General features: G+C 34.6%; 1 protein-coding gene across 1 annotated transcript in view; it reads right to left on the minus strand.

The window, feature by feature from the left end:
• The window catches only part of CFAP47 (cilia and flagella associated protein 47), a 363098-nt gene that overhangs the window by 159099 nt on the left and 189321 nt on the right, over positions 1 to 14678 (minus strand). Inside the window, 1 exon segment of the mRNA XM_050891106.1 lies at positions 801 to 912. Within this exon segment, the coding sequence (XP_050747063.1) occupies positions 801 to 912 (112 nt within the window).

Below are 14678 nucleotides of genomic sequence, written 5' to 3' on the forward strand. Positions count from 1 at the left end.
TTACTACAATAGCTACTCTACAAGGAAGAAAAAGACTGATCGTATAGCCTGTTTCTCACACTCATGCTTTTCATATTATGAGGTAAAGAATGAGCACCATGGAATAGTAGAATTATTACTAAGCATTTGAAAATTATGAAATCTGAATTGTTAAAAAAATATTTGTTTAAAAAAACTTTTTTCAGGACAAAACATTAAATATGACATGCTGATGTTAGTTAAAACAAGCAAGAGTCTTGCTCTTGTATCATAAGAATACCAGTATAAACATGGACTGACACAAATTATTTGCAATTAATTTTAGATATCCCTAGCCTCTACACATCTCAAAGAAGGAATCGGGTTCACTACATTCTATGTATGTACTCTTGCCTTGTGGTCAACAAATTTAACTTTAATCAAGGGAAAGAATCAAATTCTGGTCTCTGCCTTTAAATCTTTCATTCTAGTAGCGCTAAGATAACTACAGCTATTCAACAGGTTTTGGAAAATTAAATTTAGACCCAAGAACTTGGTGAGAATTCAAAATCATTAATTCTTATTGAGTCAATTTTCATGAGACCAATTAAATGCATAAAGTTGCACATATGCTGACATTTTTGAAGGACCTGACCACATATTTAGCAGTAATATACCTTTACAAATAAAAATATGAGCCAGCTTAAAAACCAGTATCACCAGTAATTATAGCCTTACTTCTAGAAGAAAGGTTATGTTGAACAGAAATGTAAGCACTAAATGTAAACAGATTTAATCTGCTAATTTATAGGGATTTTATATATTTGGGTTCTACATTGTACCTTGAAAGATTCCTCGTCTCCATGGAGATACAGTCAAAGTGTAAGCTACTGTATCATTTGGTTCTACAGTAATAACAGGTGCACCACCCACCATTGAAAGATCTGAAGATACCTGGTGAAGAGAATTCACAAAGAGGAAAAAATCATCAAAAGCAAGTTACTGTTGCAAGAACACTATTTACACAATATCCATTCTACTTGCTTTGAAAAGTAGAATATAAAGTATGCTATTGGTAAGTCCTAACCTACATGCACATGAAAAGAATACATACTGTAAGAGTAGTGCTGACATATACAGATCACATCAAGCACAAATTTTGAAGTCATTGCTCAATGCGAGTAAAAGTATCTTGCTTAGACCATGGAACTACTTACATATGCGTAGAGTTGCACAGTCAGGCACTTAATATTTTACATACATTTTCTTTAGAAGTGTAACAAAGAGGTTTAACAGTAGTGATCCATCTAACTAGACAGAGCAAAGCAAAATCTGAAGTGTCGTTTTAACATCAGTTGCTATACCTCAAGTGATATCAAACCATGCTTTTTGATATGTCATATTTTGTAAACGACACGTATGCGATGGCATACATAGTAACTATTTGAACAATGAAAAGACCAATACAACTTTCATATGCTGAATTTTAAATTTTGTAAACTGAAAAGCTGATTGCAGGAATATAGGCTGAGAATATTTTTTAATTGTATCTCATTTCTTTGTCGCTTCTATAAGTTTGCTACAGACAGACTCTATGATCAGCTGCTCACGGAAGAGACATTCAAGTTCGAGGCATTACCACCCACAGCTGATGATTATCTGCTTAAGCCACTGGTTGTGCAGAAAGCTGGCAAGTGGACTGCATGAATGGTTCTGCACACACCCTCTCTTCTGTTACCTCTGCCACTGGGTGGAGCAAACTGCTGCTGAGTGATAGTATTTTAAATTGACACTGTAATTTCTGCAGTGGATATCTGACCACAGGTGACGATTTTCCACTAAGGCATGGAATCCTTTTTAAAAATATTTTCAGGATATCATGTAGTACTGTAGCATGCTGTAATTTCTTATTACATTAAATAATAAAATTGTCTCTGTGTTGTTTAGGTGAATTTTGAGTGAAATCACAAGTCAAGTCAGAAAGGCTTGATTATTTTTCTTTCCAGCTCATTTATTCATTTCATTAATGACTACAGCTAGCCTGTCAAGCATCCAAGCGGACACTTGGATTCTACAGAGATCGCTTTTGCAACAGTAAAAACATTAGATGCATGGATCATTTTCTTCCTCCCCAAAGGTAACTTTTTTTTTTTTAGTAAATAAGTTTTATTCATATTTTCTGTAGAAAAAAACAATTCTAAGATCATCTTGTCTTCTATTACAGCCAATCAGTGCCTATAATGTTTGTCCTCTCTGGGGTACTTATGTTAATATAATCCTTTGTTCAAGTGCTAGTACAATCTGGAACTTCTATTCCAAGTAACAGAAAAAAACCTGTAAGGCAACAATCTTCCTGTTCCCCAATAAATCTGTATTTCAAGCTGGATATTAGAAGTCCAACAACCAAAAAGAATATGAAAACAGATTAATTGTTAAGAAAAAGAACAGGCCAAAAAGGGAATGATGGAAAGCCTTGTTGAATTGGCACTTGGAAAAAAATTTGGAAAAAAAAAAATCTTTAACTATTAACAACAAAGAGAAAACATAGGAAAGGAGGGTCTGTTACACACTGAAGATGGAGAAGTTTCATTTCACACAAGATAAACAATAAATCAGGCGTGATTCTATGTTTATGGACTAACCCATTTCAGTTTACAATGAAGTTAGTAATGTATACAATGAAGTTAGTAATGTATACAAAAGTAAAGGCTAAGTACCTAAAAATAAGGATAGGATAACAGAAATGACAGCAAATTATTAGAGATAGAAATAAGATTAATTAAAATGAGATTTTTTTTTTTTTTTAAGGAAAAAGTAACATGGAGGCAGAACCAAAAGTAGGATAAATGTGATTAATTTAACTTGGATAAAACGCAGGAAAGTAGGTTAATACAGTTTCTGTCAAAGACTGGACATATAAGACTAGTTTCTATCAAAAAATGTCGAAGTAAAAGGAACACTACTGGCATAGTTGACTATAAACATGAAACAGGTATGGATTGCTGATGAATAAATATAGACTGGAATTTTGATGATTTTCAGTCATTCAAGAGAAGTTTTGGATACCTTTCCAAATAGAGTAGTGAATTTACAGAAGCTAAATGATTTTAGAACGAAGTTGTTTTAACCTTAAGGAAGTGATTGTATAACCAAACAGGAAAAAGTTGAGTATAAGCAATGAAGTCATGTTAGTACAGATGTGGCCACTGTTTCAGTGTTTGAATCCAAGTGCCTATATCAAGAGACATGAAGGAATTCTCCCTTCCCTCCCCAATTGCTGGGTTTTTTGCTTTGTTCTTTTCTTAGTGTTGCACATGGTTGACTTGCCAGGATCGTCTGGGATGTTTACTTAACAAATGCACTGCTGTTTCAGCGTTCAAAGACAATGGTGATCTCAAACTCTCCTGCACTTTTCCAAAAACACATTACAGTTGTCAACTTTTTTTGCAGGTCCCATATTTTTTTTAGAGCTAAGAAAGATTTTGTCTTTCATGGTGTAAGAGTCACGTAGATTAGATGCTCTGTGAGTCTATCTAAACTAGATATTTACTACATGACTGCCTGCAATTCCAGGGGGTGGAGACCTACTGATGCTTGTGGTTCTAGTATTATATTTCTACTAAGTGCTAATCGAGTAAGTCCATTTTCTTCTTGCATAAAGTATAGACACACACATATACATATTTACAAATATATGCACATATACATTGCTACACAGTCTCTTGAGGAGGGTTCTTCTTTCTTTTGTCACTTTTTTGTTCAACAGGGATGGGATGAGAGATGGGCAATGGACAGGTAATCATATCTTCTTGTCACCACCCCTCATGAATTTTTTACTGGTCAGAACCACCACAAACTAATAGTTCTCAAATTTGGCTAGGTTAAAAAAAAATTTAAAAATGGGGCACCTACTTCTGAAAGGTACACACTTATTTTCTCCACCGAGCTGTAACCTACCGCTGTAAAGGAAGTTAATATTTTGCTAGGAAAGATCTTCAGATTTTCACTCCTGGATAGAGCCAGAAATGTTTTTTTCCTTGACAGTGGCTAGCCTTGCTGTGCATACTTTATGAGTGAACTCCATCAGTTCCCAAATTAGGCAACTTTTCATGGATATCTGAAGGCTGATTCATACTGATCCCATCTATAAGACCACAAAGACACTTATAGCAACACTTTTTTACCAAATAACTAGGAGTTTAGGGCAGTCGCCAGGCCTGTAGATCTTGGAACAAACCCCTTGGCCCTAATCTGCTCAGACTGAAGAGATTAACTAAACATCCATGGAGAAAATATGTTTTATTATTTTACTACTGGTCTGGTTATACGATTCTCCGTTCATTTTGCTGGCTCTTTTAGAGTTCTGCTGCTAGGTGCCTACTTTCTCCAGCTAGACAGACAATCCAGATGGCTGTCTAAATCTGTGGATTTCAAGGCAGGAAGTGTCTAAAAGAAAGCAACCAGCAGCTCAGAACTTATCCTGTCTATAGGACAGGATAAAATCTATAAATCTATAATCTAAATCTAAATCTATAATTTTCTATTTAATTAATCTCTTCAATCTCTTTAATATCTTTAATCTATTTAATCTAAATCTATATCTTTTATACTTGTTCAAAAGACTTCCCAGAGCTAGAAATACCTTTGCTTTTAACAACCTAGAATCACATGCATGAGCTTGTGTGCAAATTTTTGTTAAATATTATGTGCATATATGACAGGTATAAAAATTATACTGTTGATATTAATTTAAAAGCTCAGTTTACTTTTAAAGTCTTTTTTTCTTCCATCACCACTCCAATCCTTAATGAAAGCAAAGATTCATCTTTACGTACATTCTGCAGAAATCATGCTGGTAGATGATAGATCTGCAGATTTCTGATTTCTCTTCTGACTACTTTAAAATAACTGAAGTACATATTTTGAAAAATTAAAAAATTATGCTTGACTACAGTAAATCATTTAACTTTTCTGTTTTAAATTCTCCCACTTTCATGAAAACTTCTAGAAGTTAGGTACCAGACATCAGAAGCTAGTTTACAGACATTAGCTTTCTAAATGCATAGTATTTTCCCATGAAAAATTATGCAGTTTTTCACTGTAAATAGTTGTGCATCTCCACTGCTCCCTTGGTAGTAAATGAGTTCATCACTAATTTATAGAGAATGGAATCCTTTCGTAAAGACAGAGGTAGACTTGTTACCTTGAGATAGCTCTAGTTAACTCCTTATCTCTGTGCATGAGCTCACTCTTCATAATTTGTCATTCATTTATTTGATCTATTTAATCTTTTCACCTCTCGAACTCTGGAAATAATTTAATGCTACTTGAAATGTTTGCTAAAATTTGTCAATTGATTTTGCTTTTTATGAACCTCTAATTCGCCTTCTTTCTTTCCATGGGTTTTCCACTGTTCCCACCATATCTTAACAATTAGACTTTAAAAAAAACACTCTTTTTCCATCTGATAGTATTCTTTTCCCCTCTTGTGTCTAAAATTTAGTCTTCCTGCTAATGCTTTCGTTTAACAAAGTTTGTAATAATTCAGTTATAATCACACTACTCCATAAATATACATACTTCTAATTTGCGACACAGCCCAATCTCAGAATTTTAAAAATCTAAATACCTTTTTTCCTGTCAGTCTGCCTTCTGCAATCACATTTCCCAAGCTCTTCCTAAAGTTCTCATAAGAAGGTGTATCCTATTGTCCTCACCCACATGCACATCCTACATACTGCTTCACGGCTGCATGCCAAGGTGAAATCTGAGTGCACATTGCTATTTCATGCTGTTTTCCCTTCAAGGGTAGAAAGACAGTTGTGGTATGCTTCAAAATGCCCCAAGTCTAAATGATCAGAGAACTGGGACTGCAAGGTAAACTACAATGCACACTACCCTCCTCCCATCCTCTCCAGCAAGGACACAAACAGCTTTCCTTCGTTCTTTAAGGTGTCAGGAAGACTGTAAGAAGACTGTTTTAAGTTATGCAAGCCAAGCCAAAGAGTTGGAATTCTTTCTATTTCTGTTTTCACAAAACACAAAATAGGAAATTAAAATACAAGAACTTGCACATCTGAAATGACAAACTACTTAATGAATTCAGAAATAAAACATCTATCAGCAGTACTGTATTTAACATTTTTTCTAGTTATACATGTACTTTCATGAATACTGTTTATGCTGTAAAGCAATTAGTACTAAAAAAGAGATTACGAAACATGGGTATGAAACACAACAATTGATTACTGAAGGCTTCCCTTATGATCTCGAGTTTCAGCTGAGCAACCTTAAATCTGAATGCCTGTTTCTGTATTAAGCATTAATATAACTTGATGCTGAATCAACTGATCTACATTACTATCTAAACCTTTGTGCCAAAAGAGAAAGCCATAGTTCTGTTCATAATTTTGCCCAATTCACAAGCCCAAATATGCAACAACCCCCCACCACCACACACACATTGCTTTTGTATCATTCTCCCTATTGACTTTTCCTGACTGAACATCCTGACATAATGTACTCCAGCTTCTAATACACACTGAAGGCTTATGCCGTCACTGCCACTACTTCCTCACCCTTCTCCTGTTTAACTGCTATATATTGAATTGTGTTTCCACAGTGAGACAGACCTCGATAAAAACTCATTTTTAAGAAATTAGGCCAAAATCACAAAAATACTGGAGCTATTCTGCCTATTTTCTAGCTCTAGTGAGATATAGTTAAGCTTCAAAGGAAACAACTTTAACAAATTGATGTTCACTCCATTGTGTTCTGCTGCTAGAATCCAGTGTAAATAAAAACTAATGGACAAACTAAAGTCTCGCTCAAATACTTTCTGGAGTGAAAGTAGGAATTGGCTTAGGATCACAGTAAGAACTTTTGGGTATCACAATTCCCATTACTTTTGGAAGTCAAGAAGATTCTGCAGTAAACTGATCTTGTGGGAGTTACTCTCAGGGGAAAGTACTGATGGCCAGTTACTACTGACTGTTCCTGTAACATCACACTGGACTCTCTTAAATGACTGGAAATGCAAGAGGAGTTGCTCAGACAGCCACAGAAATTATTCTTACACTATTACAGCTGTGACTACCATTATAAAAAATGTTTGTCTTTTTCTTTCATTCATGTTCACGTTCTAAAACCTTTTGGGATCACATACTGACTATAATGAATATTAGAGTAGGGTTCTAAAGTGCACCCAAGAAATAGTAATTTCATTATTTCTCTGGCCTTTATAAATCCATGTTAAAAATTGTATATAACTGATGCTACCCTCAGTTTGCTGTCACCTTTACTACTGCAGTCATTAAACTCACTAGTATTCTCCATGCTGCTCGCTATTCCTACCGATATGAATACTCACCATCTTATCATTAATGAATCACTCCCATTCCTTTATGTTTATAAGCAACCCTATTTGTCTCTACTATTTAAGTCATTCACCCCTTAGGAGCTCCAATCTCCAAACAGTGGTCACAAAAATACTATCTCCTACCTCCAACATCTTGACAAGGTCTATGGTTGTAACAGACATCACTCGCTAGTTACCTTTTATGTACTCTTTTCATTGAACTTTGTCTTGCTCTGATGGCCACGTGATTTATCAACTGTGTTACTGAGACTAATTAAATGATCAATCTCAGATGGCAAATGGATACTAAATGTGCATGCCAACACTTGCACATGCACACAAGGCAATTTATATTAATATCAGAATTCATACCAAGAATCCTATTTAATGAGAAGTGTTCACAGACATTTGAGGTTCCAATGTGGCATAATGTTGTATAATGCCTGTCTGCTTAACTGTAGATACATTACACATACACTCATATAATAACAATACATCCAAGAACACTCAGAAAGTGAAAAAGATGGAGAATGTAAAAGTACACACAGGAAAAAGTCCAGAAATTTCAGATTTTGATAAGAATACCTTCTTGCAAAGATTTCATAAGTGTAGAGGAAAGCTTGGAGTGAAGCAATGAAAGAATTTATATACAGTGAGCTTTAAGTCAACTTCCTTCTAAATATTAGAGATAGCTATTTCTTATTAGAATGCATTTTAATGAGGATTGTAAGTAAGAATAGGACAGAATTATAGTCTCAGATGTAGCATTATGTAATCTTACATCCTATAGTAATCTGCAAAACCATGTTCCCAAAGGTACCTGAACGTGCCTAACAAAATCTACTATGGGTCACTATAGTTAGGGAAATAAATTTTGAAGTAAGAAAATAGGGCCTAAATAGGGTCTCTTCTATCAACAACAAAAAAAAATCTTCAGATTTACAAGCTATCCAAAATGAGTCAAGATATGGAATTACTTCTACCAGTTAGTGGAAGAGGCAGTCCATTAGCATTTGTCCTAATTTGCAAGGAGGGAATGATGAACAATTACAGATAGATTAACTAGAATTTAGGGAAAGAAGTATTGCATTCAAAGAACTGTTTGTAATTTAGGAATGATCAAAGAAAACCTGAAAGACAAAAATCTTGTCTCAAAGGTATCCCAATAGATATGAGCATGCCAAGATAAAAATAGTGAAACTGTAGCATTTAGGGATGATTCTACACTAGAAAAGAGTAAGAACTTGTATCTAACAACAATATTGGTGCATACAGAGTACACTAACTGGAAATTTTTTGGGGAGAGGTGCTCTCATGACAACCATGGCACAGGACAAAGGAAATCTTGTGTTCCATACCCATCCAATACCAAAAAATTAAGCTCCTTTTAGGATGGAATCATACAAGTGCGGGGTTGCATAGGTATATACATACGCACAGTATTTATACAGATAGAAATAGGTGGATCTACACCTACACACACAGAATTTATCAGGCATGAATAACTGCAATTTCTTAAAATATTGACCAATTTAAAGCACCTGCAATCTATGTAACATTGCTGACTCTCATTACAATCTTTGTGAGCAGCCTATTGCCAAAACCCTAATCATATCAATATTAATGCTGTCTTGTAAAAATTTTCCTACTGGTAGTTCTTCCATTCTTGAACATCTTTCTAACATTCCTGGGCATAACCATTAGAAAATACACCAGGTGACCTAATGTATGAAATACTTTTTAACTGTGTAAGTGAGCTAGGAGAAGAAAAACTCCCACTTTGATGTTTATCCCTATTTCCCAGCAGTCCATCAGCTTCAAAAAATATGAATTTATTCTTCCCATAGTTTATGTATGAATTATACCCATTTACAAAGATATATAGACATTTTGGAAAAATACTCTTCTTTATTAATAAAATTTCACATCAATCAGGAAATAATGTAACAAATAAATAGTAAATAATTAATATATAATTTTAAAAATGTTTAAGTACTGTAGAAGAATGTATAAGCCCAAACTCCATCACACCGTACAACTTAATTAAGAAAATACAGGAAAAAAGGATTTTGATAGACTATTAAAACAAATTGTCTTTCACTACTACTTCTTAAGATTTCACAAGAACATAAAGTTAATTATCTTGTTGTGCAATGTAAAACTGTATTGATAACTAATAAAATGCTTTAGTACTACTCATTTTCAAAAAATCTAATAAAGAAGTAACACAATAAGCTGAAATGGAATAGAACTTCCAATAAAATTTCTGTATTAAAGCCTGGATCCACGTACCATTATCAGTCCTTCAAATTCATAACAAAATTAGATGCTTTATTTGCATAGATTTTGTTAGAAAGACAACGTGTGACATAATTAAGAAACAGCAAAGCTGTTCAAGTTGCCATAATATTTATCGTGCAATCACTATAATTAATTCAGTGAAGAAATGCTGGCTTTCAGTAACCACAAATTTCCCCAAACCCATGCAACGTATGTTACACCCTTTCACTATCACTCAAAAAATAAGAATTGTAGAATACCACAATGAAACCAAAATGTAAATTATTATTAAAGTTATCATTGTGACCCTGCAGAAAATTTGCTCAAATCAATCCATCTCCAAAGATTTAATTTTTAAATGATAGTATTCTCCATTGTCTTATACCTCAAGTCATTATTTACACACAGCCAGAAAGTATAAATGGAGCAGACTTATAAAATGTTACAATTTTAAACTAATTTATCAGTCACAGGTTTGAAAACTCATTCTGCAGAACTGTAATATGGCTATTTAAGATGAATAGGAATGGAAAGCCAATCTTCAAAATCATAGTAAAAAAACCTTTTCCAGAGTCAAATAACCAAATAAGCATAACTTCAAAAATGTCAGCTGACACTTCAAGCCAAAGTGGTGAATGGATGTACAGAACTTAATCAAATATACTTAAATTCCACTATCTCTTTGTATAACAAAGTAGACAGTAATATATTCAAGGTTTCCATTTGAAAATTGTTTCTCAGGTCCGTTTAACAATATTGACAGGCTCTACTTATTAAAAAGTTAATGCTCCTTGACACTAGGCCAGAACTGGGTCTGGGAGAGTCGCTGATCAAGCTGATAACCAGATTTTTTCCAATACTGTTAAGAATGACAGATGTTTCCAAAGAAGCCCCCATTACTTTCCCTCATCCTCCTTTCAGTGCATACCTTGCAAGTTCCTGAGATATTAGGAATTCATTTAATTCTTGCAATCTCTTTTATTTTGCCACAAGCATGTTACAACACTGAAATAAAACATCTTTGCATTGCACTGAGTATATTCCCCAAATAATTCCTGCCTGTTCAGCTGCAATCCAGAGTTCTACATAATGAAAAATGCTACATAATCCAGATTTGTAACCCAGCCAGGCCACCTGTCAAGACCACTAACCTATCTCAAGAAACAAATCAGACCTAAGACCTTACTATACCCTTACTTGATCAAACAATTTCATATCTAGTAATCACAAAAAAACCCCTGCCAACAACTACAGTTATTCTTACATTCTGTAGGCCTTTGTACCATTCATTATTGCTATGAAGAATGCTTTTTCTGTAGTGAAGCCTGTTACAGAATTTCTGGTAGGCAATTTGGAAGCTAAAAGGATTGAAATTGGAAGGACAGATAAAATTAGGATTATGGAATACACAGATTTACTTGTGGTTAAAGAATACAAACTTGATGAGAGTATAGGACCTTCAGCAATCAAGTTAGAGTTGCATGGAATTTATTCTCAGGAAATCTCACATACATTACCAAACAAGACTTAGCCTGCACAGGGAAGTCCTTCATTAAAGGTTTACAGTATATAATTCTATTATTTTGAGACATCTGTTACAAATACCCAACCTTCATGTTATTCTTTCCTTGACATTGTAAAGATCTAAAATGGATATATAGAGGATAGAGAGAGAAATGCATTGAAGAACAGGGGATTTCATATTTTTTGATTATGTAATTATTCTACAATACTTCTGGAAATTACTAACAGTTTGTATAACCTAGTACCTGAAAGGTAATTTAACCGAGCCTCGAGATTCCTCTGGAGAGTTTACTTTAATGACATCTATTTTGAACAGCACTGAGAAAAACAGTTACACAGTTTTATATTTTTACTGCAAAACCAAGCCTTGAAAGAATCAGGCACCTTTATAGCTAAAGTTACTATCAAAGGTGTCGTTAGAAGCAACCATCAACACACCAGACAATTATTTATATCCAGCAGACAGAGTTTCATACAAAAAACAAAAGAAAATGGTATAACAAATTCTGTCATGAGACTGACAGATTGGATTTTTGCACTTACATTGGATTGCACTTACACTGCAGCCACTAACCTTATATTAATTCAGCATCAGAGAAGGAAGTGCTCTCTGGCTGACGTTATATGTGCACAAATTCTTTATGAATTCTGTTGTGATGTCTTTTCACACCCAGGAGTAAGTTAATCATGAGAAAGACTATTTGTTGTAATATCCCCTAGAACCAGTCATGAAGAGCACAGTGGCGGTATTTCCCCAAGGTTTACACATCAATCAGTAGAAAACAGTTCATAAAAACGTTCACATTTTTCAAGGGAATTTATGGAATTGTCTTTTTAATCATGGAAGGCTTTGTGGGCACTGAAAGTGTTTTGCTTAACATTTTTAAAGGTAGACTGATGGAGTCACGCACATGACCTCCACTGAATTCCAAAGGCACTTCTTCCCTCCCCGACTCTCTTGATACATAGTAATGGTTGCACAGACAACCAAACCACACATATAAAAATTATTGCTGCTCCAGACATGAACACTCTATATATGTTTGAAATGGGAAAAGCATTATTCAGAGGGAAGAGAGCTTTCTTAACAGAGGAAAGAATTATTTCCCTCTTCCTCCTCCCAGACTTAACTTTCATTTTAAATAGCCACTTTTGCAGTAGTACCCTTATTTTTGTTGAGGTTATTAGATAAATACAGTGAATACTGAGAAACAGAGTAGCATATATACAGTGTAATTATTTTTTTAATTAAATGATTTTTATTAAGTTTATAGTTTAATATATTCAGTTATTAAAATGGAATAGTGAAGCTAAATTTACACCTCAAAGGCAAAATTAACCAAGTATTAATTCAGCTAAATTACTTATTGCTAGGTATTCACTGTGCAGTAAATTGTTTATGGACATGCCTGTAAATTATTATGCTCATCAGCTACTGCCACATCTTATACCATTCTTGATATAGGCTGAGCTTTATTACTTCAGTAAATGAAAGACTTATGTTTTTTAAAAATATCATGTATGTCCTGGTTTATCTATGAGAAGCTTCCTTGTATAGTGGATACACTCCATCAATGGAGGATGTACAGGGCAAATCAACCAACCAATTCAATAATGAAGATAACCACTAGCCAACAAAATTACAAGAGATTCTATCAAAAACATTTCTAATACTATTACTTCCTGGATTATCTTTGTTCTGTCTCCACCAAAACTCGTAAGATTTCCTCTACGTAATCATCAACTTAGCTAAAGGACAATACGGTAAAATTTCAAAGATGCTGGATTAAAAAGGAGGAGGAGTTATTGGGCTGTCAGCAACTGCCCCCAAGGGAAACACTAACAAAGACAAAATCACAGTCTGTTGTGCTCTGCTTCACAACAGACTATCCAGAAATTACAGTAATCAGGCAGCACGGAATGAACAACAACAACAAAATTAGTATCACTTCTTTTTCCTGTTGCCCTTTGTGCTATACACTTCTGAGTAAATAAAGTTTATTTTGCATTTCTAACAAGGTTGTTGGTCACAGTTCCCTCTTAGAGGAGGTTTTCCCTTTTCTCCTAATAACTACAGATAATGGTGATCACTTTCTGGATTTACTGATTAAATCCTAATTTACAGATTAACCCTTTTGGAATTAAAAGCGAGCAAATGATCTTCACTCACTACAAGAGCACAAGACATTACATGATATCTGCTGGAGAGTGCTGGAAGTAATTAATATTGTTTGCTTTGTTGAGGGGACAGTTTCCAGACATGGGTAGGTTTTGTAATCATGACTTTTCCAACAATTCCAGCCCACCTTACTTCAACAACTGTTCTGCAACAGCTTCTGGGTAAAATCCTAGCATAGAGAAAATACATTATTCACACTGATTAATTTATTACATGCATACAAGCATCAAATAGGTGGCCTTACCACTTCTCTCCCAAAAGTCCCAGAGCAAAAAGAGCACACATGGTTGGACTGTCAAGCGGTACTTCACAGAAGGGAAAAAAAAGGAAAACAAACCACCACAAAACCAACCAAGTGGAAGAAAAAACCCACCCAAAAACCAGATTTCGTTACCCAGAGAACACCCTCAAGGAGGTCAAAGTTCAATCAGACACAGCTCACCCTGGAATAGTTACAACTGTCATAAATCCATTTAACGCAATGTTTCTGAAAAAGACCTACAATGAATAATTTTTATGTATTCATTTTGAAGTTTGATATTTCAGTGTCTTTCACTTTCATTGGCACAAAAAATATTGAGTTCACACAAAATGGGAAAGCAGAGGAAATAGTTCTGTTGTCAACTTTCAAAAACATTCACTTCTTTCAGAGATAAAAGTACAAATGTATTAGAAATGTAAACGTATTCACATCTAAAAAGCTAAGATTGTTGAAAAGAAAAGTGTCAAAGCTGGTGATGCCCAAAAAATACATTTCCTACTTTGTTTGGGGGGGGTTAATAGTCAAAAAATAGGAACATGAAGCTGGACCTTTTTATCATACACAAAGTTTATTAAATGTAAATCCTCCTGTAATAGTGAAAAATTGGAGACTGGCAAGAGTTTAAGGAAGGATTTCACATTGCCATGAATTCCCATTAACCAATAGAAGAGTGCTACTGGTATATACATGATCTCTCTTTATAAAATAAGGTGAGGCCACTCTCTACCAATACCTGTCATTTTAAGTAAAGTAGCATTTGGTGCTACTGGCACCAAGGCAGAGAACAAAAGATCACTCATTTCACAAGTTCACACTAGTTAAGTAGTCAGATTTTATCTTCTAAAATCTACATTGTCCCCTTTTCCCTCCTTCCCCCCAAAAGAAAAACTACAAAAAAAAACCCCAACACCCAAACCCCTCAGTTCAAAAAAATATTTACCTATGCTGACAATTTTTAGAGCACGCTCTTCTGCATTTTTTTCATAGATTGAGCCTCCTAGCAAACAGTATACAGCCACAGTATCTAGATGCTATCTACTCTAGATTTAAATGCCATAACAGTCACAAAGATGGCTTTTGTTGAGCAAGGTCCAAGATGTTCTTGCTCCGGAACCTTC

This window comes from Gymnogyps californianus, chromosome 1 (genome assembly GCF_018139145.2).
Source record: "Gymnogyps californianus isolate 813 chromosome 1, ASM1813914v2, whole genome shotgun sequence".
NCBI classification, from domain to species: Eukaryota; Metazoa; Chordata; class Aves; order Accipitriformes; family Cathartidae; genus Gymnogyps; species Gymnogyps californianus.